This window comes from Phycodurus eques, chromosome 9, assembly GCF_024500275.1.
Source record: "Phycodurus eques isolate BA_2022a chromosome 9, UOR_Pequ_1.1, whole genome shotgun sequence".
Lineage (NCBI taxonomy): Eukaryota > Metazoa > Chordata > Actinopteri > Syngnathiformes > Syngnathidae > Phycodurus > Phycodurus eques.
The window spans coordinates 19,795,303-19,822,125 of NC_084533.1; the positions used below are offsets into that span (position 1 = coordinate 19,795,303).

Below are 26,823 nucleotides of genomic sequence, written 5' to 3' on the forward strand. Positions count from 1 at the left end.
GTACTTAACTGTGTGATTATTTTGTTTTAATAAAGTGTAATATTATAGAGTGCTATTTTCCGCATTAAAAAACACATTGCAATTCTTCTTTTTTTCTTTGGGCAGGGAAGCTGGAACAGATTAATGGCACTTCCATTCATTTTAATTGCGAAAGAGGCCTCGAGTTACACGTGTGGCCAAGGAATATATTAAACTCATATCTCAAGGCACCACTATATATATATATATATATATATATATATACATACATATATATACACACACACATACACACATACATAAATACATACTATATAGTGGATGAAATTCATAGGGTAAAACCTACATTAACTGATTTGGAATGTTCATCCATCAGTGAATGGTACACCTCGACATGTACACCATCATTTTGGCAGCAATCAAGCCACGGCTTCACACATGCCTGACCAACATCTGACAACATTTCGGGAATAACTCAAACACGTGTGTTACTGATGTGTTCTTCAAGTGTTGGGAGATCCCGAGGCCTTGTTCCATAGACTTTCGACTTGATGTAACCGAACAAGAAAAAAAATCGCATACTGTGGGATTAGGTGAACGAGGACCACGACGACCTATCTGGAAACTACGCATCCAGGAATGCATGAACGCTGCATGTTAGCTACAGCTGACAGTTCGGTGAGACAAAATTCCTGAAGCAATTCATTTTCCACCAAGATGGCGCCGCCGCACGTTATTCGCGTGAGGTGACCAGCTATTTGGTTTCACTCGCGTGTTTTATCCCAATACATTTTGTGTCTTACCTCATACTCTCAAAGTTTTCAGTGATTTATGTCAGAACGTGAACGTGATGTCTCCCCCATTGGAGATGTTCATTTCCAGGAAACAATGGAGGAAACAATCTTAGATCATTCTTAGGACTGAATGGTGGTTAAGTAATATTTTTAAGGATGTACAGAGTATATATGTGTGTGTGTGTTGTTGTTGCTGGGGGTGTTCTCCAGGAAATAAAGTCTCAGTATCGATACCAAAGGTTCATGCATATTTTATTCAAGAGTAAAAAAAGTGGATCGTCCCATGGGGCATGCTTACAGTGTTAGTGGATGGGGAGTTGAAACCAAAAGAGTGAGACAGGGAGAGAGAGAGATAGAGAGAGAGAGCGACAGAGAGAGAGAGCGACAGAGAGAGAGAGAGAGAGAGAGAGAGAGAGAGAGAGAGAGAGAGAACCATGGCATGTCGCTATGGCACGGGTTTCCAGGGGGTTGGGTGGGGGGGGTTCACCTCTCCCAAAGCACAACAAGATCAACCAAGGGGCAACGCAACATAAAGAGCAACTTGCAGTGAGCGAGAGCTTATATATTAAGAATAATGTTCATAATAAATATAATAATCATAGAACCATAAATATCAAATAACAAGAAAAATCAATATTTATGAGAGTACATTTTTTTGCCTTTAAATTGTCAATGCAACATAACCGGCTTAATTTTGTTCAAATGTGTCTTGCTGCTTTTAGCTATCAACTGCGCAATTTATGTATTTATTTATTTTTATCATGCAATCATGCTTTTGGCTGCCTGAATGCCTGTGCCTCTGTATATAGTGTGGTATTCGCTACTCATTTGTATTTCATTAAAAACGATTCCTGTACATTGACAAAGAAACAGAGTAATAGCTGTGAACTCCACACTTTTGATTGGAAGTGTACAGTATTGTCATTCTGTACAGCGCTAAAAGAAACGGGAAGCGGGTGATGAAAAGAACTGGGAGGAAAAGCCAACATAATATAACACAAAGTGAATACAAAAAAAGTGAATTAACATTATGTACAAAATAAATTATTCATATTCCTCAGCTCATATCAGCCAGAAAAACAGAAGGGGGAAAAAATCCTACTATAGTGAAACACAGAGCACAAATATAATTCACATTATCAAATAACTTAACTCTGCATGCACCGATGCGTTAATATGAATGCTTTACAAATACTTTTTTTCCTTAGATTTTTTTTCTCGTCTTGAAAGTTTAAGATTGTGTTTCTGCTGTAAAATATAATTTCCTACTTTTGAGGCCGTAGATTGTCGGCCATCACTGCCATTTGGGAGCAAGAGTGTTTTGGAAAGGGAATTAATGAACTATGACTTCACATTTCAACCACAGTCCCCTCATATACATAAAGCATTCTATTTCCGCTAAACTGCACCTTGCATCCTGTGTGCAATATAAACGTTCCAAGAATCCTATTTCAGCCTAGTTCCAGATTATTTTTTTTAAAATTATTCCCCGAGAGCTAGTTAGCCTGAGACCAGAGGGGGTGAGTGGGCCTCCACTCAAAATGGAGGTGTTGTGCTACAAAAGCAAACGGGAATCTCCGCCCCACAATATCAGACGAGGGCTCAGATCAGTCTGCGGCTTCGATTATCTTTGCACAACTCTGTTTGAGAAGCCACACACCTTCATCTTGGTGAAGAACGGAACATGTGTCAAATATAACTACATGAAGATTGTTAAAGCATATTCGCAATTCTATTTAAAAAAACAAAACAGAAAAAAAAACATACTGTTGCAAGTTTGGTTCCACTTCTCGTTTTTGGATGCGAACGGGAACGAGAATCTTAAGACGTCCCCGATGGCTGCACCTTGACCCCGCCCGCTCCTTGTCAACACGACACATTCCACCGACACAGCTGCACGACGCTGACTGTCCGCCCACTGGGAGCTCCGACATGCACAGTGAATAGTAGCTACTCCCGCTCTGCTCATTTCAAGTAGATTCTGTCCTCTTTGTTTTGCGGGTACAAGGGAGTTGCTGTTCTCTAAAAAGAGACGCCTTGGTCAAGTCCGGCCACACCTTTACAGACAGCAGAGAGAAGGGCTATATAATCATGTGAGCGTGTCTGCGTGTTTGTATGCGTGTGAGACAAGTGTTTGAAATACTGCATTTGCGTAGTGAGTATGTCTATGTACAGATATCAGTAAGGATGGTGATTATAAGGGTTTTGTCACTGCATCTGGCCGTGTGACAGTACGCATCCATCACTGTATATTGCTGTTGCTATCGGTCCCATTGGGCTCTCCCATATTCATTCGGCCCATTGACAGCCCCACACTGTTGATGGCGTCACGTCGCGGCGGCATTCTCTCGTTGATTCGGTCCAGACCTTTGGCCTCCTCGAAACTGCTGATCCGATGCTGCGGGGAGAAGCCTCGGATGGCTGCAAAGACAAGCAGCCCCACACAAATGTGCAAACACAGTTATTATTCAGACGTTTGATAGAAGAATGAAGCCCTTGACTGAGTGTCAGTCTATCTTAAATCTCAGTCTAATCTAATTCAACTTTTTAAGGCTTTCATTGAACACCAGCCAGCACAAGCAAATAATTTGGTTCTGTCTTTTTCCCTGAAGCTTTGGGTTTGGATAAACAGATTTCTGTCACACTGCACATGTTCTTATAGCAGTATCTACAAACATCAGGCAGTGTTTATCTGTTGTTCTCAACGCTGAGCCTGGATTAGCTGGAGGACCCAACTACTGATCCTAGATCAGCAAAAGCCCTGAAGAGGGAGTGTAGATGAAACAAAGCACAGCTGTACACAAGTGGTCATTCATTTCGTCTCTCAAATGTGTAGTCATGTTTTCATTTATTTCGCTACTTTAAATAGCTGACTCCATTATCTAAGCCTAACTGAAACACTTCAAGCTCCACTCTTTATGCTCATAAATGTAGTTGGCAGAAAAGCAAAATTGCCTAAAACAAAAAAATCCATCTCTCATTATTCTGGCATTTAGCAAAAATCCTTATTGACCTAAAACAGGAAAAGTTTAATCTTATTTCATGTCAGACAGTGAGAAGAAAAAAGGTTTATATGTAAACATATGGTTTTAACAGTTTATATACACTAGATATATACATGTACATAACTCTATATATATCGTTTCACATTTTAGTAGCTTCTTAAGTGACCCAGTTTAGATGGAATGTGATAGTAGTAATAAGTGCATATGCAAATAAAAACATCATATCAAATCATCAAATAGAACTAAAGCAAGAAAACAACATTGACACTGAAATGTGATGACAGATAGTCTCTTTGAAAAGCGCCACTTTTAAGACCGCTACTACTTTTTACGAACATGCAGCCACTTATAAATATTCTGCTTCACAGTGTACTTCCAACACTGGGCTAAGGGGTCTATGTACATCACAGAAAAAAACAAACAAACAAACAAACAAACAAAACAATACAAGCAATACCCATAATTTATTTACTTGAACAAATTAGGGGCTTTAGTTCAGATAAGCAACAGACAAGAGTAAATATACAAATCCAAAGTCCAAAAAGGCAGTGTGAGCAAGGATTTTCATTCAACTATTATTATTAACAATTATAATACGTTTCACAAAGAAATGGTTGTTGAACCATTAACTGCATTGTCAAAGAGAATAAGCCATTTCCAATCATGTGAAAAATGTGAAATCTACCAAATTTTGACATTGGAGGTTTCGGCCCGATGCCAATGATATACAAACCATTGCTTTCCGCAGAAGTCAATGATTTTGGGTTTGTACAAGCCAAAACATTGCAGTTAATTAAAGCGTGCACTTAATAGCCAAGCCTCTATACACAAAAAATATTGACACATTAAATACAAGTGCCATGAGGTCAATCTGTTTGAAAGGTCTGCTGAGTGTCAAGGTTGAGACCTTTCATTTGGCAAAATTTTGCCAAACTGATCTGCAGTGAAGTATAGAGCGCCATTTTTGGTCTTCATGACTAAATGCTTACAGTCCCTGCCTGATAACAACTGCGTATATCATGTTTCTATTTTTTCCCCAATTGATTTAATAAACAATTTTACAATTAAGTATTTCATAAAACAAGCCACAAGCGACTGATATAAGACTGATCGATGTTTTCAAAATCATCACTGGATGTAAGTTTTATATTAAGAATGTTTAAAGACCCTGTAAAGTCAATTTCAAGATTTGTTTCTAAATATTGTACATAATACATGTCTGACGATAATACAGTGTCACCAGAAAGTATTCACACTCCCTCACTTTTTCCACTTTTTCTACTTATTCTAAAGCTGATTTGAGTGTAGTTTTAAAAAGATCTACATAAAATATCCCACAATGACAAAGTAAAAACGTATTTTTAGACAGTTGTCCAAATTTATTGAAAATGTAAACATTTAAACATAATAGGTACCTATGTATTCACAGCTGTTGGATTTATCTTACCCAACATTATAAAAAAATAGACACAAAAGGAATGAAGACGCTAGTTTCTGGACAACATCCCAACTTCATTGGAATTGGGGATGTACTTAAGTAGTGTCATGGCCCTGTGTTTCAAGTTGTTTTTCCTTGTGTTGCAGTGTCTGGGTGGGCGTGGACATCGGTGACGCACCTGTCATGCATTGTAATCATCAGCCTTTTTAGGGGGCACCGTGACAGTGCGTGGACGTCGGAATATTCACTCGTTTTTGCCCCGTGTTTGCCGCCGTCCTGACCGCTGTCCAAATTTAGGCTCAATACGATTATACCACACGGACCGTTTGTCGTGTCTCCCTGCGTTATCTGTTTTTGATTCTCTCTGGTTGTGAGTTCCTTTAGTTTCGTATGTCTCGCTATCACATGCTCTGCCATTTAAGTAAAATTGTTCGGACCTCTGACCTGGAGTCTATTTTTTTGGGATCTGCCCTTATGGCCTATTATGTTTGAACGTTTACATTTTTTAAAATATATTTACGCAAATTTCTGAAAATATGTGTTTACTTTGTCATTATGGTATATTTTATGTAGATTTAAAAAAAAATAAAACTATACTCAAATCAGCTTCAGAATAAGTCTGTAACATAGCGAAATGTAGAAAAGGTGAACGGGTGTGAATCCTTCCCCTGGCACTGGAGCTAAATACATGAAACGTTTGAGAATTATGTAGTAGTGATTTGTGTAGCCATAGGCTTAAATGCCGAGTGATGACGCACTTTCAATTCGCCATGAGCCCGTCCTCCCCATAATATCCCAAGTTGACCACCTTCATTCACATCAGTGGCTATCCGGCGCAATTGCAAGTTACTTATTTATAATTACTAGGCCCATTTCTACCACTACAGCATGCAATTGGCTATGTAGCTACACCTACACCCCCCAAAAATGACCTGGTGGAATATATTACAGCCACTGGAGGCATTAGGTGGATAATTTTCATGGCTCAAACGTAGGAATGTGTAGGCATGAAAAAGACGCTAGACGTAGTGTTATTTGATTGGCAGTTGTGTGGGGCATGGTTACAGGGTATTCAGCAAACATGCCCACAGCGTTCAAGAGCAAGATATCATTTTGAAGCCTTATTTCATAGACAAATCTGTCACAAATCTCTCTTCTTCGTGGTGTGTCAAATTTACAAGATTTAATTTCACTTTACAGGGACTTCAAGCAGATGTGATTAAATTAGTTGCTTTTTTAGCAAAAAAACATTTGTGGGGGGGGGGGGGGGGGCAAACATGATGTATATCCTATTATCAGCTAATTCATTTCCATCATCACAGCTGGCTCACAGGAGGAAACAGATTGATTGCATGTTCACCTTCTACAGCACCTATAACATATTTGCTGGTAAAAAAAAGAATAGCAGACAACAAGGGGGTCAAATTGACCCCATTCCCCCTCATATATGTTTACACGCACCCACACCGCAGCATCTCTGATGTGTGTGTGTGCGCTTCAAAATTACTACTATGAACACTGTATGTATGCTGGGAGAGGAAGATGTGAAGTAGCTGGTTGTTTAACCCAAAAAATAAAAATAAAAAAATGAAGAGTATGTGTTTGAATATGAACATGTTTTAATGTGGTGACTGCAGCGAGCCGTGGTTATCGGCTTTGTTGTGAGAGCCGATGCTGTGAGAAAAGCTCTGTGCATTATGGGTAAGGAAAATCTATGAATTTATGAGCATGGATGGCAAAGAGCTCGCACCCCCCCCCCCCCCCCCCCCCCCACACACACACACACAGGCACGCTGATATGAGTGGCTTTACCTTCAGCATCCTTAACTGTCTCGATGGCTTCTATGGCCTCAATGGTAGCTGAATGATGGTCAGACAGATAAGAAGAGAAAGAGGGGACAGGAAGAAAGACGAGAGATTCCGAAAGAGCAGAGAAGGGAGATGAAGGAGAAAAAAAAAAAACGAGTGAAGGCTGAAACATGCTTCTGTGCAGATACACGTCTCTGGATATGATAGCGTTTGTGGCTCATGGAGGCTTGTGGAAAACGCAGGCCCTCTGTTGTAAACGTGTGTGAAACTCGCAGATTCTTGACTCCAAAGCATGTTTCAGGCACAATCCACGTGAGGCCCGCAGGGCAACACTGAGGCCAAGGCTGAGGCAGGTTAGAGCGCACCTGGGCTTAGCAGTAGATTTGGCTTACTCACACACTATCCCTTCCTCTCCTCACCACTGCTATTCTTCCCTCTCATGTCTCACACCACAACCGCACACGTACAACCAGCAGGCTGTTGGTATCCTCAGCACCGGTGAAGTGAAGTGGAGACAGGGAATGAGTCCGTGGGGCAGAGAGATGACAGGAGATAAACAGCAGCAGTGTGGTCCACAGCATATGCTTAAAAGTGTATTTCTAGTTACTCGTGTGTGCGTGTGTTTTTTTTTTAACCGTGTGTCTGGAGGAGAGCTCTGGGTAAGGTTTGACAGTCAAATGTGTGTGTGTGTGTGTGTGTGTGTGCGTGTTCGCGATTGTGTAAAACACTCACCGCTCTGCAGAGTCTGTTTGCCTCCTGACAGCACTCCGCTTGGCAGCATACCTGTAGGGGTCAGTCCCTTCAGGGTCAACACGTTCTCGCTCTCCTCCCTGAGGGTCAGGGTGTGTGTGTGTGTGTGTGTGTGTAAGAGAGGGAGAGAGAGAGAGACACACACAGACAAAGAGGGGAGGAGATGATAAACACTAAGAATAGGAGCGCACACCTGTCCACATTGTCAGTCAAATGGCTCATATTTCAAGAATGCAACAATTCTGAGGCTATGGACGAGCTAGCAGCGGGCTTGCCTTATGCCCGCACCTTGTAAGTAAATAGTTCACTATCCTGTCACAAATCACCCACTCCTTTACGACACCTTATTACCAATATTAGCTGCTAAACTTGTCCAAGGGAAAAAAGGTTTTTACGCGGATGAAGTCATGTATCATCATTTCAAAATGATGTGTGTAAATTTGTCCTCTTTTTTCCAATTAATCGTTAGAACAAACACAGAGTCATGAGGAAAAGCCAGAAACGTTTTATTAAGATATCTAGGAACTGTTAATTGTGAAAAAAAAAAAAGTATAACGTTAACAGTGTATGTATACAGTTGTCCTGTACAGCTAATTAACGTTTGGTGCTGGCAATGCTTTGAACCTGAAACTATTTAATCCGATTCGGAGGTCGACAAGTGTCCTGTAATGGATTGTAATTGACCTTAGAGGTTCCGCTGTATAACCATGCATGTCACAAACAAAAGTGTAGCATAATGGGATTGTCACACTAAATATTTTATCCTTTTACAGTTCAGTTCTGTTTTTGGGTGTCTTCTGGTTGTTAGTGAAACTAAAATATGAACTACAGTACATATGGTCATGACAGCATTGCCAAAATAACCAATCAAATGAAGGACTAAGACTTTTACACTTACACAGTGCATTATACGTTCTCAAGTCAACTCACCGTAGAACTGAAAACATTTTAGCCATCTTCCCGATGGCACGTATTTTGTTCTTAATCACCTCCTTCCTGGCTGCAGCTGCACTTGCTATAAAAGCGACAAATGGCATGTTATTACATGTTACTTGTTAAAAGTCAGGAATGTGTGTGTTTTATATATCCCGAGTGGCTGTGTTGAGTGTTCTTACCATCGAAGATCTCATCGCCATCGTTCATGAGTTCGTCATCAGAGCAGATACTCAGGACATTGACCAGCATCTCTGTCACTATAAATAGAAATATTCATACAAGGATCACTACAAAATCACTTTATGATATGATTTTATCACTTAAGCTAAGCACTTTGCATTCAACACTGCAGCGGATTGACAGAAATCGTTAACTGTTCAGTGCTGCTCCCAATGCGCCCAAGAGTTTCTACTCTTATATCTCCTTTGTGGCTCTGCGCTGTGTGTTCTCAATCTCTGACTCCGGACCAGACCGGTCAAAGGCGTAACAACTAATTAGACCATTGGGTCCTATTTAACTTAAGGTTGATTAGAGCACAAATGGACAGCATTCAACATTCATTTGTTGATAAATTGGTATTATATTGACCTGGTAATAATGTTTTGGATGAATTTATTTTCTGACGTGTAGAACCATCGTCCTCAGCAGACTCAATCCCTTTATTTTGCATATTAGTATTTCATTCATTAATAATTGATAGATAAAAGCTAAAGAAGCCAAGTCAGTAGGTATGTAGTGTATGTGCTGAACACGAACAGAAAACATCTGTGTTATACAGATAGAGAGAGCCTTTGCAATTTGAGCTCTGTGTCTATGTCACTGTCTGCCTTGCAAATTCAGATATTGCTACATCATTGTCTTTTAAATCGGTTCTGAGGAATGGGTGGACGATTTTATTTCATATTTGACATGTTTACTAAGACTCCATAGAGCCAATATAACATCCCAAATACTAGAAAAAGTTGGTTTGGTAAAATACAGGACCTTTAAGTCTGACGTAAGGAACATAATTTTTCTACCTGGACTTTTACCCTAACCTAAAACACTTTATCCATCCATCCATTTTCTTTACCGCTTCTCCCCACTAGGGTTGTGGGCTGCTGAAGCCTATCCCAGCTATCAAATACACCCAAAACGAAGCACCTCGTGAAGGACAAATCCGACTAAGCTCGGTACACCCACCAGTCTCTAATCCTCTAAATCAAGGCTAGCCACTTTTTAAGCTGAGATAATAGCTATGTGTCATGAAGCGACATCAGAACAATATAATGGAATGGAACATCCCTTTTAAGTATGCATGTACTGTAGGTACTGTGTAGAACGATTCCGAAGATGTGTTCAGCAAATACTGTATGTGAGTTGCAATGACTAAAAACTACACAACAATAACTAGACCACGACCAAGGCTAAGAAAATGTGGAGTGCTACATTTGTTTTTGTGTGTCTATATGCTTGTCAGTTAGCAGGCTACTTCGTGGTTCATGAAGGATGATAAACAGAAGCGCCTTGCCATCATGATTTTGTGGGTGATGGATGATTGCATTAGTGTCATGGAGTTTCCAGCAGTGAGAATACATTAGTGTATTCGCACATTTATCGAGATCCTCAACTAATTTTCATGTGGTCTTCCTTGTTCAATGCACCACCCCCTCCAAATTTCTTTTGCAAAATCCTGCTCAATGTATCTGTTCGACTATTTAGTGCTTTAGTATGTCAAAATGACAGTGGTGTGCTTTTTTGTGACGTATATACAACGTTCACTACCCTGGTTGAGTAAGGAATTAAGTGATTTCTTTGCAAAGGGTGCTAGATAAATATGCAACATTATATTGTATGTGTGCACGCGTGTGATACCCTTTTCCCCCACAAAAGGCAGAGACCAGGTGAAGACGTCCATAAAGTTAGGTAACCAGTACGGGTGAGGAGAGCAGTTGAACTGACGGATGTTCATTACGTTGTTCTCGTATTTTAGCACCGCCGCTGGAAACACAAACACACACGAGCACTTTATCTCGACTTACTCTGTATTAATTCTATTAAATGTGTACATGATGCGAATGTGTATTTGTATTCATGTGAGCTTTACCTTTGTTATTATAGACATCCAGGTAGTTTGGAGCAGAGAAGATGGTGATGAGTGAAGGAAAACCTGTTGTCTGACTCTTTCTGTACATACGGTACCTATAAGGACATTTTCATAGAGTTATAGGTTTGTAGGGTCAATATTGTTTCTAAAATATTCCATGTGTGAAGTGACTTTGTTTCCTTATCAAAGTGTATGAACCATGAATTGCAGAAATATTAAGACCCATGGACCACAACCCAACTAGACAGTTGATGGGAGACAAATGTTACTAATGGGTTCACCAAACTGAACAAAGAGCAGATTTTCTCAGATAACAGATGCCTGGGGGATTTATGGGTCAGCGAAATGTTTTGACCCTACTCTATTTTCTTAATGTAGTGTACACCCCACATAACTGTGGATATTTCCACTTTATCTCATGATCGTGGGTCAGTGTGGTATACAGTAAATACACGTTCACTTGTGAACAAAGCACACTGAGGTTACAATCCACAGACTTTGCTGTTTTAATGACTTTTTTCACAGAAATCATTTTGACATAGACTGTTGCCTCCGCTACATCACGGTTCATCTTTCACGCCCCCCATACAGTGTTCCCTCCCTATGTCCCGACTCACCAATTGCGGATTCAGTGCATTGTGGATTTTGTTTTCATATTCATATTGTGCATAATTTGCCATATTGTGGGATTTTGAGTGTATGATGTAATTTATTTCTTTTTTGTGGTAAAATAAACTCTTCCTAGCCTAAAACATTAAAACTGTAAAAATATAATAATAATTTAAACACATTTTATGAGATATAAAATTTATATATTGTACTGTACTACTTTGTATTACTCTATGTTTAAGAGTTTAAAAGGTGTTTAAGAGGATCGTGTATAAAGGTTAATAGGAGTGTGGGGAAAAGTCTGGGGAGGTTCATATGGCTTTAAAATATGTAGTATAAATAATAAAAAATATATATGTGGACGTGACGAACCCTAACTCTATTTCATCTATTGCTGGGGTGGTCAGGAACCTAACGCCGCGATAAACGAGGGAGAACTGTATCTCAATTTTTTAATAATTCTGACGAACAAAAACCTTACAAAAATGTTGGGACATATGAGCAATTCCATAATAGTTAACAACTTTTTAAATATTTCTTCAAGTCCAAATTTATAGTTGCGCACCTTCAGTGTACAACCTCACTGTGCTGCAACATGCTGGGCAGCACTTAGCATTTAGAAAAAAAAATATAAAATAAAAATAAAAGAGTCAGAGAAGGGTCCCAACTCTCAAGCTCCAGTAATAGTCATTCTTGTTTTCCCGACATGGCAGGGAGAGTATATGCCTCATATGATTATAGTTGTGTGCACTGTTCCTATGATTTATAACTAGCAAAACATTGATACTAATTTCCGTGAGCCATTTTATGGTGTTCAGTGGACTTTCTTCACACAAAATTCTAAGGTTTGGTTGAAATTGTTTGTGTTTAAATATACAATGTTTAATTCTCTTTCGTTTTATGTGTAAGTTTTGCAGTAAACTTCAACAGAGAGTGACAAATAAACAGAATGTTAAGCCTCTTATTTGGAGAACTGTGGGAACAAGAGTCTACTTGTTTTCGTTTCCTTTAAGTGATGTCATATGATAGGCCCCCAGTTTTTTAACAGCGAGAGAGTGAGAACAGCCGCGTGTTTTATTAAGTTTAAGTGTGTTTCTCCATAGATCTCATGAGACCTCATCTTAGCAGGCATCTAAAACAGGTGTTGAGCCCTGTACTTATCAGGTGCCATTTAAAGACCTCTGAGAACCACAATAAATTAATTTTAAAAAGATGATTCAACGATGAAACAAAATACAACAATTACTACAATAATTTGTGTGTTAAAGGTTTTGTTTTTTTTAATTGCATCAAGGAGCAAATGCTCATGTATATGCCTCACTGCGTGTCGGTTTCTCACACCTAATCTAAGGGATTAACTGCACAAGTGTGTTTTGATATTTTATTTGTCTTATTTTGCGTGAGGCCAACACAGGAAATACCAGTAACTGCAAAGAGGAAACATGATTACAACCATAATATTGGAAATAGTGATAGTAATAGAAAGTCAAAAGCCCTACATGTAAAGCTGGAGATAATTAATAATTTTGGTGAGGCTCTGGATGAATTAATTTATTTTCAACATTTCTCATCCCTATGATGTCCAGAGTCACAATGGCACTGCCCATTTGTTTGTCATCATCCATGCACAAATCATCTAACGGTGGCCTCGGACTTTTACAAAGTACTGCATTTTCCTGGATGTCGAAAGAAGAAAATATGCCGCGGGCCGTGGGGAGATGCCCGCAACCCCCCCACCCCCCTTAGATCTTCGCCTTTCTCTTCCCTCTCCTGGCGCCCTTGCCCGTCATTGCTCGCGACGGGCGCTTAACATGGGCTCGCTTAGGTTATATTAAGATATCAACTCACAGGTTCTCAGTGTTTCCATGTCCTCACCGGGTGTCAGCCACAACCTCTGCCCCACCCCTCCCCCCCATCCACAAATAAGAACACAATTTGACTGTTGTTAACGTTATTTGTATTGTTACAAGTAACAAATATCTAGACTAACTATTGTTCTGCTGTGGTTCGCACCCTTGTCCATTGTGTCCCTCTGTGTGCCCCCTAAAACCCTTTTCTGTCCGGCTGCATTTTCAATAAATAGCAGAATAATGAAAAATTTAAAAAATAAGCAGAGGGAGTATTTCAAACTCCCCTGTTGCACAGCAAAACTGTTCCAGCAAAAAAAGGCATACATATCCACCATTCTGTGAGGCCATGCAGCTGAACAGGACAGGTTAAAAAAAAAAAAAAAAAAAGTAAAAAAGAAAACAAAAAAGCACGAAGACAATATTGTGGTAAATTTAGCTTTTAAACCGTAAAAAAATGCAGAATCATACATTCTGCGGTCAGCTTACCCAGCATCCTGTGCTTCATGCGCTCTGATGATCGAAAGCAAATTGTTGGTCTGTAAAAACTCACACACTGCCGGGTAACTGGAAGAGCAAAAGGCGAGGTGTAAATAAAAGTCAGTGAATTTGAATAAAAGCCATGACACCACCATAAAATATAATGCACACTACACAGATCAGTTTTATCAACTCTACGAGCAATAGAAATACAGCATGTAAAACCTGGACGGGGTTCAAGGCAGCCCGAATGCGACTGAGCCCATGGATGCTATGCCAATGTCACAATGTCATTAATACAATAGCTTATACTAAACTTTTAGAAAATCATGGCCTTTGCCAGAAATAACATGTCATACTAACAATTTCGACACCTTGAACAGCACTACAAATAGAAAGGGAGCTTCATTCCTCTACAAAGTGCATCTTGTCTCTTTAGATTTCTCCATCTTGACAGTTTTATGTGCATCTTTTATCTCCTCTCCTGACCACCAACACCATCATGCGTTTCTCCTATGTTGTTCTCCCTCTTCTCTCACTGTATCTATAATATCACTCTGTATCTGGCAGGGGTAGCCAGTCGTCATAGCAACAGACCCGTGCAGCTTCCCTTGGGATTGTGGGATATCGTTTCATGGCGAAACAGAACTGGGTGCATGTGTTTGCGAACGAGCTGTGTTTATGTGATTAATCTCATAACAGTGTGTCTGTGTCTCTGTTGTGTGTCCATGTGTGTGTGAATGGGCCAAGATTTTGTGTCTCGGGCGCTAATCCTAGTGATGGTTATTGGATCTTGGATCACAGAAGGATTCACTCTCTTTTCATCACTATATGGTCCCAAACCAATAGCTTGAAGTCCGCCTTAAATGTATGGGACTTCTGATTTGTAAATTCAAGTCATCACAATTGAAACATCATTGGGGGGTGGGGGGTTCTTTTGGTTTTACCTATAGAAATAAGAGCAGCCTCTGACTGTGTTATGTCCAAAGTACTCTTGGGTCTTCTCATTGCCAAAGTCTTCAAGTGGGTCTGCCCACAACAAGTCACACATGGGCCCAAACGCCGGAGGCTCCTTGAATCGGTCCAACTAGGACACACAATCGACACACAAAAACACAATGGACATCATGTAAGTCTCATACATGTGAAGGCTGTGAGGAATACACCCATCTTTTTTTTTTTTAAATGACACAGAAACAGACACACCAGCACATGTCATGTAAATCACAGGAAAGAAAAGCAAACACATACACACATAAACCATAGATCATCACCATGGCAACCCCCACCACACAGGAGCGAGATGATTGCAAACCAGCAGATTCTCTATGGAAACACTGCCATGATGAGGAAGTGTGTGTTCTCACGATGTCTCTGCCCTCGTGCGGGATTTTGTTTGTTTTGTTTTATTCAGCATTTAGTGTTTTATTTAGCACTGCTTATAAGACAACATGCATACACAACACAGAAGTTAAGATGTGAAAAACATGTGAGTATATGAAAATGTGGACTTCTGCTAGCTTGCGTAACATAAAAAGTCCATAATTATCTTTAAAGTGCAATATTTCATGAAAGGTGTATATATAAAAAAAAAGATCTTCTTGGCTAAACACTTTCAGGAGATTTAAAATCAGCCTTCATTTTTTTCCAATGTCCCAAATAGTTTTGCGGTGTAATCAACATAACCAAACGTGAAATTCTTGAAATTTTATTTTGATTCCCCTGCTTAAGTAAAAGCTAGTCTTGTCTATGATACCAGTTAGCTTCAAAGTAGGCGTTCGTTTAAAATGTAATCAACATAACTTCAGATAAGATTTAAGATGCTGCAAATATATAACATGCCGAATGTCAATATAATAAATTTATTATGAAGTAATTTTATAGCATCAAAAAGTATAACGCATATAACGTTTCGAGGTTAGTTTGCCCAGCAACACAAGAAGGCATGCACCATTTCCTCCGTACTGAATGGTTTTTCATTTGATTGTTTTATATGAATGGCCTAGATGTGTTTTTCATACAAATCCATCCATCCCAGCTATCTTCGGGCGAGAGGCAGGGTACACCCTGAACTGGACGCCAGCCATTTGCACTCACATTCACACCTACGGGCAATTTAGAGTCTTCAATCAACCTACCACGCATGTTTTCTTTTGGGATGTGGGAGGAAACCGGAGTACCCGGAGAAAACCCACGCAGGTACGGGCAGAACATGTAACCTCCACATAGGCGGGGCTGGGATTTGAACCCCGGTCCTCAGAACTGTGAGGCATATGTGCTGACCAGTCGTGCCCTTTTCATACAAATATTTACTGTAATGATATTTCTGTGTGGAGTTTTCATGTTTCCCCTCTGCTTGCATGGGTTTTCTCCGGGTACTCCAGCTTCCTCCCGCATTCCGAAAAACATTTTAGGTTCATTGACTCTACATTGTCCATAGGTATGAATACAAGTGTGAATGGTTGCTAGTCTATTGGTGCCTTGTGATTAGCAAGGGTGTACCCTGCTAGAGGAGACCTTTTGGAGGCTCCTCTACTGTATCTGCTCACTTTAAAGAATAAACTAAATGTCACAAAACGCCAATCAATTGTTACCAAATTTTATGTGGACATCTCTGTTTAAACCCACTTCAACCTCTTAGAATGATCGCCCCAATATTTTGGATTTTATGGACGTTAAAGCGTTTTCCTCACTATCCCGGTGTCCGTGCTCCGCGATCAGACGGTGCATCTGAAGTCATTACAGGAGAATCAGAATCAGAATGCGTGTACTTTGAAGGTGCGTAAGTCAGGTGCATAAAAAACAGACTTACTGTACACATGAACAGGACAATATGGCCCTGAGAGAGTAACCAAAGCTCAGAAAACAGCATCCAAAATGGATATGTGTATTCCTCCTGTTTTTTGTAGTTATCACCTTAAATTGTTTTTTTAAATCACAAAAATCTATGCAACTGATGCTAACGAAGCAGAGTGAGGTAAACTCAAAGGTGTTTCTGGAGGTGTGGACGTGTGTACCTTTTTGATGTCGTCCAGTGTGTGGATCTCCGGTGAAAGGCCCCCATGCACGCAGAGAAACTGTTGGTTCATCAAGGCTGCCAGGGGCAGGCAATCAAACGCCTCCATGCAGGAGTCATACACCTGCTCCGAATACTTGATCTTACCTGCGGGGAGATTGGACACAAGTTGAGAAAGAGAGAGGCTCCAAATGTATTTTTATTGTGCTTTGAACAGCCAGTTTGTCACGCTGAGTGTTTCGTATTGGATTCAAACAAAGGTATAGAATACGTTGAAAGATCAAAGCTGGGACTGAAAGTGTTATGTGACTTTTATTAGTGCTTTATTTATGCACGGATGAAACAATAGGCATAGCATAGGTGTATTATATGCTTTCAAGTCTTTCCTTGTGTGTCTGGAAAAATCTGACCCAAATATGAACATGAAGCATCATAGAGACACCGTGAGGCAAATTGTTTTGTTCTTTAAAAAAAAAAAAAAAATGCCTTTGATTTGGCAGCAGTATTACGACATCCAACAGGACGCATCCTGAAAGTACATTTCACACACGGCCCTGACAATGCGTCCAACACAAAAGCAATATCGCGGGATTAAAATAGCGGAAAGATGAAAAAAAGACAGATGAAGAAAAGGAATAGTTGGGTGGATTTTGGATGAGAGAATAGCAGGATAATAATTTAATGAAGAGAGAAAGAGGGCGTTTGGAAATGATACAAGAGAGAAGAAAAGATGGGGCAACATTTGCGGCAAGTTGAAGGAAAAGGGAGCGGTTGAGCACAGGAGACGTACCCTAATCAAGGCAAGTATTGGAACAGTGTAGCATTTGTTCGAGCCTTGAGGTGTGTGTGTGTGTGTGTGTGTGTGTGTGTGTGTGTGTCTGGCAGAAGTGTCATTGTCAACCTCTCCATGTGCCTTGTGTATAACAAGAGATCATTATTGCCAAGTGTCAGCTCTTCCTCTTTTTCTTGTTCACTCTCTCTCTCTCTCTTTCTCTTTCTCTCTCTCTTTGTCACAGGAGCAAACACATGCACACACACACATGCACACAAACATTTCTGAGGACACTTACACAAACGCACACAGACACACATGCAGCAGATGGTAATTGAGGGCGACCACTATTCGCCAGGAGCACCAGGGGAAATTAGCGTCCTCGTCCCCTGGCCAATCAGACACAGAGGAGGAAGTCCCTGAGCCAATCATTGAGGGCCAAATTAATTTGTAGCTAATCACCCGCTCTCTGACAGGATTCACAGGCAGAACAGTCAGAGAGGAGGCTCAGAGACTATTTGGGAACGCAATGAAAGGACGAGATGAAAGAAAGACTGGAATATGAAAAATACTCAAAGAAAGGGGAGATGGAGGGCCACATGCACTTAAAGCTGGAATCCACAGCTTTTTTTGTTGTTGTTAAGAAAAACAAGTAATCACCCAAACCAATAGTTCTGAAGATCCGGGTTCAATTCCCGGCCCCCCCTGTGTGGAGTTTGCATGTTCTTCCTGTGCCTGCCTGGGTTTTCTCGGGACACTCCCAAATCCCAAAAACATGCATGGTAGGTTCATTGAAAACTCTAAATTGCCCGTAGGTGTGAATGTGAGTGCGAATGGTGGTTTGTTTCTATGTGCCCTGCGATTGGCTGGCAACCAGCTCAGGGTGTACCCCGCCTCTTGCCCGAAGATAGCTGGGATAGACTCCAGCATGCCCGCGACCCTTGTGAGGATAAAGCGGTCCAGAAAATGGATGGATGGATATATATTTAGTGAATGCCCGATTCATTTCCCACGCTGGTCACTGAAAATGACGTAGAAGGAAATGAAGCGTTTTGCATAGCAATGGGCAGAGGGTAGTTGTATAACGCTTACAAAAAATATTGTTTTGCATTTCTGTAGCATAAAATAGTCATTCAATAATTAATGAATGACTATTTTAAACCAAAACAATAATACAAATTGCCACAAATGAATCCTGAATCTCCCTACGGACATCGATCGCAGTTAACATACAGCTGAGGTCCGGAGACATGACATGAAAAACATGATCGAGGTGGTAAAAGAGGAAGAAGAGCAGGACAACAGGAGAAAAACGTCTTCCATGTCCACGATCCCCCACATTGAGCCATTGGATATGTGGATGCGCGTTTGATGCTGCACAAAGAGTATGTTGTACTTAATCACATTTGAAACCATAAAAAGATTGACTAATAGTCTGAAGAAGCTCGTTGCAACAGAATCAGGATGTGGGAGCGCTATTTTAAAAGATGCTCCCTTATTTGAACGGCCGGTGAGAGGCACAAACGTGCGTACGTATACTGGCCGTGTATGTTTTGACTCGACGCTTCGCTTTTTTATCCACCGGAACATTATAAATATAGTTAAGTACAGTTATAAAACACAATAATATGTTTACTTTCTAATGGTAAGTGTAACGTGTTATTTGAATGGTTTAGGGGGAACCCGGATATTTATGTGTATGTCTTGACTTTAACAGGTACTGTAACACCACAGTGGCTAGAAAACATATTTGTACGCTGGATATTGAACTGTTGACAGTTTCTTTTGCCCATTTTATTTACACCTCGCAGGTTTCAACAGCTCTATTATACACTACGTTTGTGTATATTCACCCGTGAGGTGTTGGGAGAGCGGGAGACGGGGACAGTTGTACTCGGCACAGTCTACGTCATATTGAAGCGACGGACCGCTTTGTCGTAATGCTGCATTCCAGCAGTAGGGGGCGCCAGAAATCGCAGATGGCACATCATGGATGTGCCATCTCCCTCAAGGGAAATGAGATTTAAAGGGAAAATATGAAAAAATAGACAAAAAATATAGACAAAATACTAGCAATATATGTAAATTTTAATATATGTAAATTGTAAAACAATTTACATTGTAAATGTAAAATTTTTTATTTTTTTTTTAAATGTAAATTTTTCTATTCACCCAAAACAATTTTTATTAAATAAACAAGAGTGGGAAAACAATTGGAAGAAAAAGAGACAAAAAATATGCAAATCCACGGGTGCTGAACTGCGAGTATGTGGGGGTCCACTGTAATTTAATCCATGAACAAACTTGTAACTCAATTTACTCATACAACAAATCAATTAAAATGAATTGAAACCCATTGAATCCATTCCAGCCACCCCAAAATACATTTTTAATCACAGAAAATAGCACTGTATTGTATTTGTGTTTGGTGATGTGTGTATACGCCACATACAGAGCGTATGAAGTGGTGCCTCCATGAGTAAAAACAATTTTATTGTCTTTGTGAGGGCTCGCCTTTTTTTCCACACTGGGTTTTGCACACGCAAGTAGAAGCCGCTGTAGTCAGGGCTCCGTCCCTGGTTGTTATGGTAACAAAAGACTCGGCATTGGCCCAGCAGATTATGGAGCGAGGTACTGTACTGTATACAGTCCCTCACTTGCATAAGTCAGGGCAGAAGCCCTTGAAATAGGCTAATTTCAGCAAGACAAGAAATAGGGTGCGTAACATTTGCTATAACTATTCAACTTTTGTGTATTTTGACACAAGCAAATTATGTCACAGCCATTTTATTAAAACACCTGGCAATAGTTTCAAATTGTGGGAAAAATTTTAGTTCTTGACCTCCTTCGATGTGAACAATCCTACTGAGGCAAATCAGCAGTTCTCATTTCGCGCGGCAAAGATAATGACCGCAAGAGGCATATAATTGCATAGATAATTGCATATCATTGCATCGTTTCCGATTATTGCAGATTGCTGTGCTATGAACAGCACTGTGCGTAAGTATCCACCAGCTTTGCTGTTTTAATTTAAAAAAAAATTTTTTTTACAGTAGTCATTTTGACATAGTCAAAAAGTGACTTAATAGGAGAAGCACAAAGGATGGAATTTATAGATGTGCAAATACAAGACTTTATATTTACCACTTGAGTAATTTTGGAACAAATGAAACAATGCACCACTAGAATTATATTAGCTCCAGGCAGCGTTTCGCCATTCACCAGGAAGCAGCCTGCTAACTTAATGAATTAATGGACAAACCAATACAAATACAAAACTCCACAAGTGTGGCCTGGCAGAGGTAGAGTACTGTATATGCTCAAATGAGTGACATTCTAGTCATATGGCTAGTCATTGAATAATTGCTTCAACAACAAAACTAATGGTCCCCAATAATAACTTCTGAACATTTTTGTCTGCTCATAAGATTCTCTGAGTCAATCTATCCATTACCTACAGAACTTGTCATCATCAGGATTGTAGGTGAGCTGGAGCCTATCCCATCTGATTTTGGGGCATGAGGCAGGGTACACCTTGGACTACTCAGCAGCCAATCAGAGGGCACACAGACAAACCTACAGTATAGATGTAATTTAGACTCTGTGGGAGGAGGCTGGTCTTAGCAGAGAAAACCCAAAAAACCATGGGAAGAAAAGAAAGGCCAGAGCTGAGATTCAAATCCAGAAGCTCAGAACTGTGTCAAAATAATGTAACCAAATTAAATAATCCATACAAAGGGTCAATGGTGAGCTGCAGCCAATCCCAGCTGACCTTTGAGCGAGAGATAGACTGGTTGCCAGCCAATCGCAGGGCACATATAGTCAAAACAAACTTTCACACGCACATTCACACCTCTGGGGAATTTAGTCTTTAATGAACCTAACATGCATGTTTTTGGAAGGAAGCTGGCATACCCCCATGCAAACTCTCAATTCTAGATTTGAACCCGGAACCACTGGACTGAAAGGAACATGCACGAACCTATGGAGGACTGTGCTGCCAAATTATATTTCAGTGAAATAATCAATAAAATGCAACACTGAATAATTTTATGTTGCTTTACTGAATAACTTTTGACTAAGAAATCACACTGCACAAGTGGCAATGACACAAAAGAAGAAAGCACAAGTGACATTTAGAGGGAACAAATGAGTTACTCACATTCTTGTTTGAAGGTGAAATATTCCGTCAGATGTCTACATTCATGGTTTCCCCGTAGAAGAAATAGAGTCTTTGGGTAGAGGATTTTCAGTGACCACAAGTACAACACACACTAAATGTTCAGCGGGGAAGAGAGAGAATTAGAAGAAAATTAATGACACAATGTGTGCATACATAAAGTATGTGTGTAGATATAGGTATCGATACATTATTGTTCAAAGTACTTCCTGACAACATGTCAATGTATCTGTGCTGCATTAACTACAGTACTAGGATTATGGTAGAATATTTTCACTAACAAAAGCAACCAAAATACATTAATTTTGTATGGTCAAGTAATTATGTTATGTTTTTGTACAATCATATCCATAATAAATGGTTGCCTATTTAGTCTTGGAATTCATATGGCGGCCATGTTCCTATAGCAATGGCCTATTTGGAGTAATACGTCTAAATCAACTGAAACAAAGCAAATTAAACTCAAATTTAACTAAAATAAATTGAATCCAGAATAAATATTGTCCCAGCTGATATCTTCAAAGTAACTGCTCTACATGATTTCTATCTGCTCTTGATGAGTGTAACAAAGGTGGACTAAATATTGCTCACCTCCCTCTAAACTGTCAATGACATAACACTCATCTCATCACGGCTCACTTCAGTCAGACAATGCGATCACAGAAATACCTTCATGCATTAACAACTATTGTACAGAGACAAATGCCCAATCCAATCATTTCCTATTTTTGTTTGCAGCAAAATCTCAATAAACAGCATATGGGGATGTTGAACACGCTCACTTGATCTATGTATGGCAGCTGCATGGCAAACATGTTCAAGTTCAGCAATAATCTCAAGTACTTTTAATTATGATTATTTTACACAGTAAAATAAAAATAGATTAAATAATGGAATTTGGCTGGTTCTACACAGTGTTGTTGAAAATGAATGAACTAAGTTTATGAGTTGAATTGGGGGCTCTGTGAGTGAGGTGTTGCATGTTTTGTTCGTCACCCTCTGCAGCTGTCCATAATGCAGCTGTTCATAAAAAACAAAAACAAACCAGTTTCAAGTTCAGTAATTTAGTGTGAGGAGACCAGTACATCATTCCTCCAGTGAAAATAAATACTGTGCCAAATGTGCCAACACAGAACTTTACTGCATTATCTGAATCAGTCGAGTCAGTGGATACACGTATAAGAAAAACACTTTGGTCACTCAGTTGGCATTGCTAATTACAACCTGAGTAATAAAATAAAATGGACCCCCACATATTTGCAGTTTGGCATTCACAAACTGAGGTATTTGCAGATTTTGGGGGTCAAGGGGAAACTATGGGCCGTTATTTGCTGAACACTTTTTTGCAATTGTAGCATTTCTTTGATCGAGAACACACCCTAAAAAGGGTTAAGAAAAACTTCTGCTCAACCACACTTCCACAGCGGAAGGTAGAAGGTGAAACTTACGCCTACACACAGTTGCTCATCGAATCATAAAGCTAATAGCAGCCATGTTAGGTTTGTGATCGACAGTCAGCAGGAGTGCAAGATGTCAGCGCCCATGTTGCTATAGTTGTTTTGGCTCACGATAGTTTTGCCAAACTGGGACTAAACACAGCATCGAAACCAGTGGAATCCGTAACAACAGCTCGGTGGAACGTCACTAAACCTTTCAACGACCACCGGTGGATGCGTGCATCCAATTGGTGTCATGTCAATAAACACCGAAGTGCTGGCCGTTCTACAAAACCTCGGCCAATGATGCAGCAGCGTTTTCCACTAGCCCAGGCTGCCCCAGGAGCGTCAGAGCCATCGATGTACGTAACTCCTGCACTTTGATGAACAGTCAAATGTTCATTGCTTTACACCGGACTGCAACATGACAGTTATTCATCATCATCATCATCCTTATTGTTGACGTGTATGTATAGGTACTGCACATTGTGTATGCGCGTGCTTAGCTGGAAGCTGTTTATTGTAATTTCTAAGGGGACAGTAATGTTTGGTGATGTTTATAAGTGTTTGAAATGCTATTAAAGGGTTTTGGGGTCATAGTTTGTGGTATAGTTATGGTTTAATCTATAAATAAAGGCCGTTATTCGCAGAGGTGGGAAGTACGTTGTTACTATTACTTTAAGTTGATTTTTCAGGTATCTGTACTTGAGTAATTATTTTTCTGGTGGCTTTTCACTTTTACTCCTTACTTTTTAAACACAAATAGCTGTAATTTGTACTCCATACGTTTTAATGACATTCTACTTTTAAAATGACAATGATGATTAAAATTTAGCAATGACACGGTGTAAAAAAACAGAACGCTGAGAAACCAGACACCGGAATAAAGCTAGTTAAACGCATGGCTCATAGATATTATCAATAGGTAGATATGACGTGCCCCTTTGAGTTACGTGCCTAGTGCCTAAGGCGATGCTAAGCTAGTAGGGCCAAAGAGTCGGTGCATTCCATGTTTGTGGATGGTATGAAAACATAAATAACAAAGATGACTGCACGTTGTGTTGAAAACGGTTACAGAATGCACATACGCCGTACAATCACAACAAGAGAATGCCAAACTGGGAATAACCTTTCAAAGGTAAGAATATTTTTGGGGCTCTTTTTTTCAAATGGTCACTATTAATATCACATGCTTTGACATTGACAAAAAAAATTAAAAAGTTAACATCATGAAAATTGGTTGAGAAATGCTTTGTGTCAACATACATGCATTGCCTTTGATGGGAACGTTGTCTCCACTACACATTGTTATTTAGTTTTATTTTAGCATTACAAGATTATTGTTACCAAGATATTATTTATATATTTCAAACACATTTATTTCCCCAAAGCCAGAACAAAACTGAAAGAAACCCTAAAAAAAGACAATTTGCTCATTTTCGACAAAATTTAGTCTGCACCCCAGCACTACCGTGTAATGATTGGCAGTGGGCAAATAAATGTGTTTGATACAAATTTAGCTTTTTCAGTTTTAACTATTTATGTTGTATATAACATTATTTCAATAGTACAAATAAATGCTCATCTTCTCATTCAAGACAACCTGTTTTTAGTTTTGTTTTGTCCATTGTTCCCCCCAGAAAAAGCATGCCAATCATCTGAAGAGATACAAAAATCTCACTATATGTATTTTATCATTGGGTTGGAAAATGTAGATTTACTTTTTTACTTAAGTACATTGATAAGTGTGTACTTTTGTACTTTTTCTTAAGTAAGAGAGTGGGGCACAGTAGATGCTTTCTTACCTCAATACTGAAATAGCCCCTGTCCACATAGTCCCCCAGGAAGAGGTAGCGCGTGTTGGCAGGGGAACCTCCCACTTCAAACAACTTCATCAGGTCAAAGAACTGGCCGTGGATGTCTCCACACACTGAGAATGACACATAACGGTATGCATAGCATCATCATGGTTGCTGATCGAACTTTGACCGGAAAATATTTTCCCAATAATTCCCAACACACGTGGGTGGTGGCCATCCCCTGCCACCGGACATATTTAAGTCACCAGCGGTTATCACCAGCTCATTCTGGATTAAAAAAGAGTATACAATCACATTGTCTGTTGCCACACCGGCCAAGAGGAGTAACAATGCATGGATCACTGCAATTATTCATCGCATTTAAAGTGAACGGGAGGAGCCGTTTTGATGGGACATTGTTGATGTGTGTTCACGCCCACAGATGCGCAAACCTCCCTATTTTAAATATGCCGCCTTGCACTCATCTGCGAAATTACCAACACCTGGTCTGACACCCCTCGTGGAGATTTACGCTGGTCACGAAAAATAGAGCCCATAGTGTTATGTCGATGTTGTCAGTGTTGCTCTGCCCCACGTGCATCTGTTTGTTTAATTATTGCTGCTATTTATTTTTGGTCTACAAGTTTTAGCAATTCATGCACCAACCTTTACGACACCACTCCTTTTCTTCAAATATGCATGTTGCATTTCATATTTATGTGTACTATACCACCTCAAATGAGCCTTCTTGATTGAAGCTGTCACATTGTGAAAGACTTCAGGACCGTATGATCTGCCAGCATACCACTTCCCATCTGCCTCTCTCACCATCTGTCTGCTTTCACTTTGTCAAGTTTCCCTCTGCAGCCACTTCACTTTAGATCTTTTGCATCTGTTTGACTGCTGACATCTGTCTGCCCCTCCATCTAGTTAGAATCTTTCTGCCTCTTGTCTTTTTTTCTTTTTATCCTATTTACAATTGACCTTGGTATGGAGAATGGCATGAGTGAACTTGAGCCACAAACACACATCTTCATCTTCAATAGTCAACACAACGACAGCATATATAATATACTATATATTTAGATCGGTGACATAACCCATAAAGAGAAAACAGAACGCATGGAGTCGTGTATCCTTAGATTGAAATCAGGCCTCCTACAAATGTGGATGAAAATCAAATAGTTTTACATCAGACTCACCAAACACCAAACAAAAATGTCACAAAATGTGTAAGTACTAACATAATGATGAACGTCTCATCGCAATTTAATCATTTCAAACTGCCTGAGAGGAGCCGCTTTGATTGGACGTGATTGAAATCGGCTGTGTTCACGTCCACAGGGAGATCAATTTTATTGGAGAGAAATGTAGTTGTGTGATTTTGCGCGCTTTAAAAGAACTTTATTGAAGTACCAGTTATTATGGATATGAGTCCATCAGTCTGGCACATCTTGCACTCACAATATTTCTCTATTCTTCCTTGCAGAAGCTGGCGAATCCATTCTTTTGTTTATTGGATGCATCCTTTAGACACAGCTGGAAGATAAAAATACTCTTCGTCTTCAGCTTTCTTGCAGGCTTCCTATGCTGTGCCAAAATTGGAACTGGGAATTATTCAGAATTCACTCTAATTTAAGCCCCAATTCGGGCTGCAAAAAATACAACGCCGAAGCGTTGTGCTTCTCCCACCATGTTTCTCTGTGGGTCTTGTACTCTATTTTGGGGGCATTATGCAGCGTTGTTTTCTTTTAACACACTTTGCGCTTGCATGAAAATTAAGCTGCATCACTGAAAATAGAGCCATCAGTCACCAAATTGTCACATACTCCGGGCGAATGCCAAAGAACACACCCTGGCTGCATCGACACCGCCTAGCTTGGCGCA

General features: G+C 39.9%; 1 protein-coding gene across 3 annotated transcripts in view; it reads right to left on the bottom strand.

The window, feature by feature from the left end:
* Positions 1 to 1,017: 1,017 nt before the first annotated feature.
* Positions 1,018 to 26,823, bottom strand: part of LOC133407807 (protein phosphatase 3 catalytic subunit alpha-like) — a 47,479-nt gene continuing 21,673 nt past the window's right edge. Inside the window, exons 3-14 of one of the 3 annotated variants that reach the window (XM_061686066.1) lie at positions 24,943 to 25,067; positions 21,684 to 21,795; positions 16,751 to 16,896; positions 14,681 to 14,820; positions 13,743 to 13,820; positions 10,798 to 10,892; positions 10,566 to 10,691; positions 8,891 to 8,968; positions 8,706 to 8,790; positions 7,758 to 7,855; positions 7,029 to 7,076; positions 1,018 to 3,194 (exon numbers count right to left, since the gene is read on the bottom strand). In XM_061686066.1, the coding sequence (XP_061542050.1) occupies positions 3,016 to 3,194; positions 7,029 to 7,076; positions 7,758 to 7,855; positions 8,706 to 8,790; positions 8,891 to 8,968; positions 10,566 to 10,691; positions 10,798 to 10,892; positions 13,743 to 13,820; positions 14,681 to 14,820; positions 16,751 to 16,896; positions 21,684 to 21,795; positions 24,943 to 25,067 (1,310 nt within the window). In that variant the 3' untranslated portion in view covers positions 1,018 to 3,015. Of the gene's footprint in view, positions 3,195 to 7,028; positions 7,077 to 7,097; positions 7,503 to 7,757; positions 7,856 to 8,705; positions 8,791 to 8,890; positions 8,969 to 10,565; positions 10,692 to 10,797; positions 10,893 to 13,742; positions 13,821 to 14,680; positions 14,821 to 16,750; positions 16,897 to 21,683; positions 21,796 to 24,942; positions 25,068 to 26,823 lie in introns of those variants that run through there. The other 2 variants (XM_061686067.1, XM_061686069.1) reach the window with 2 other exon arrangements.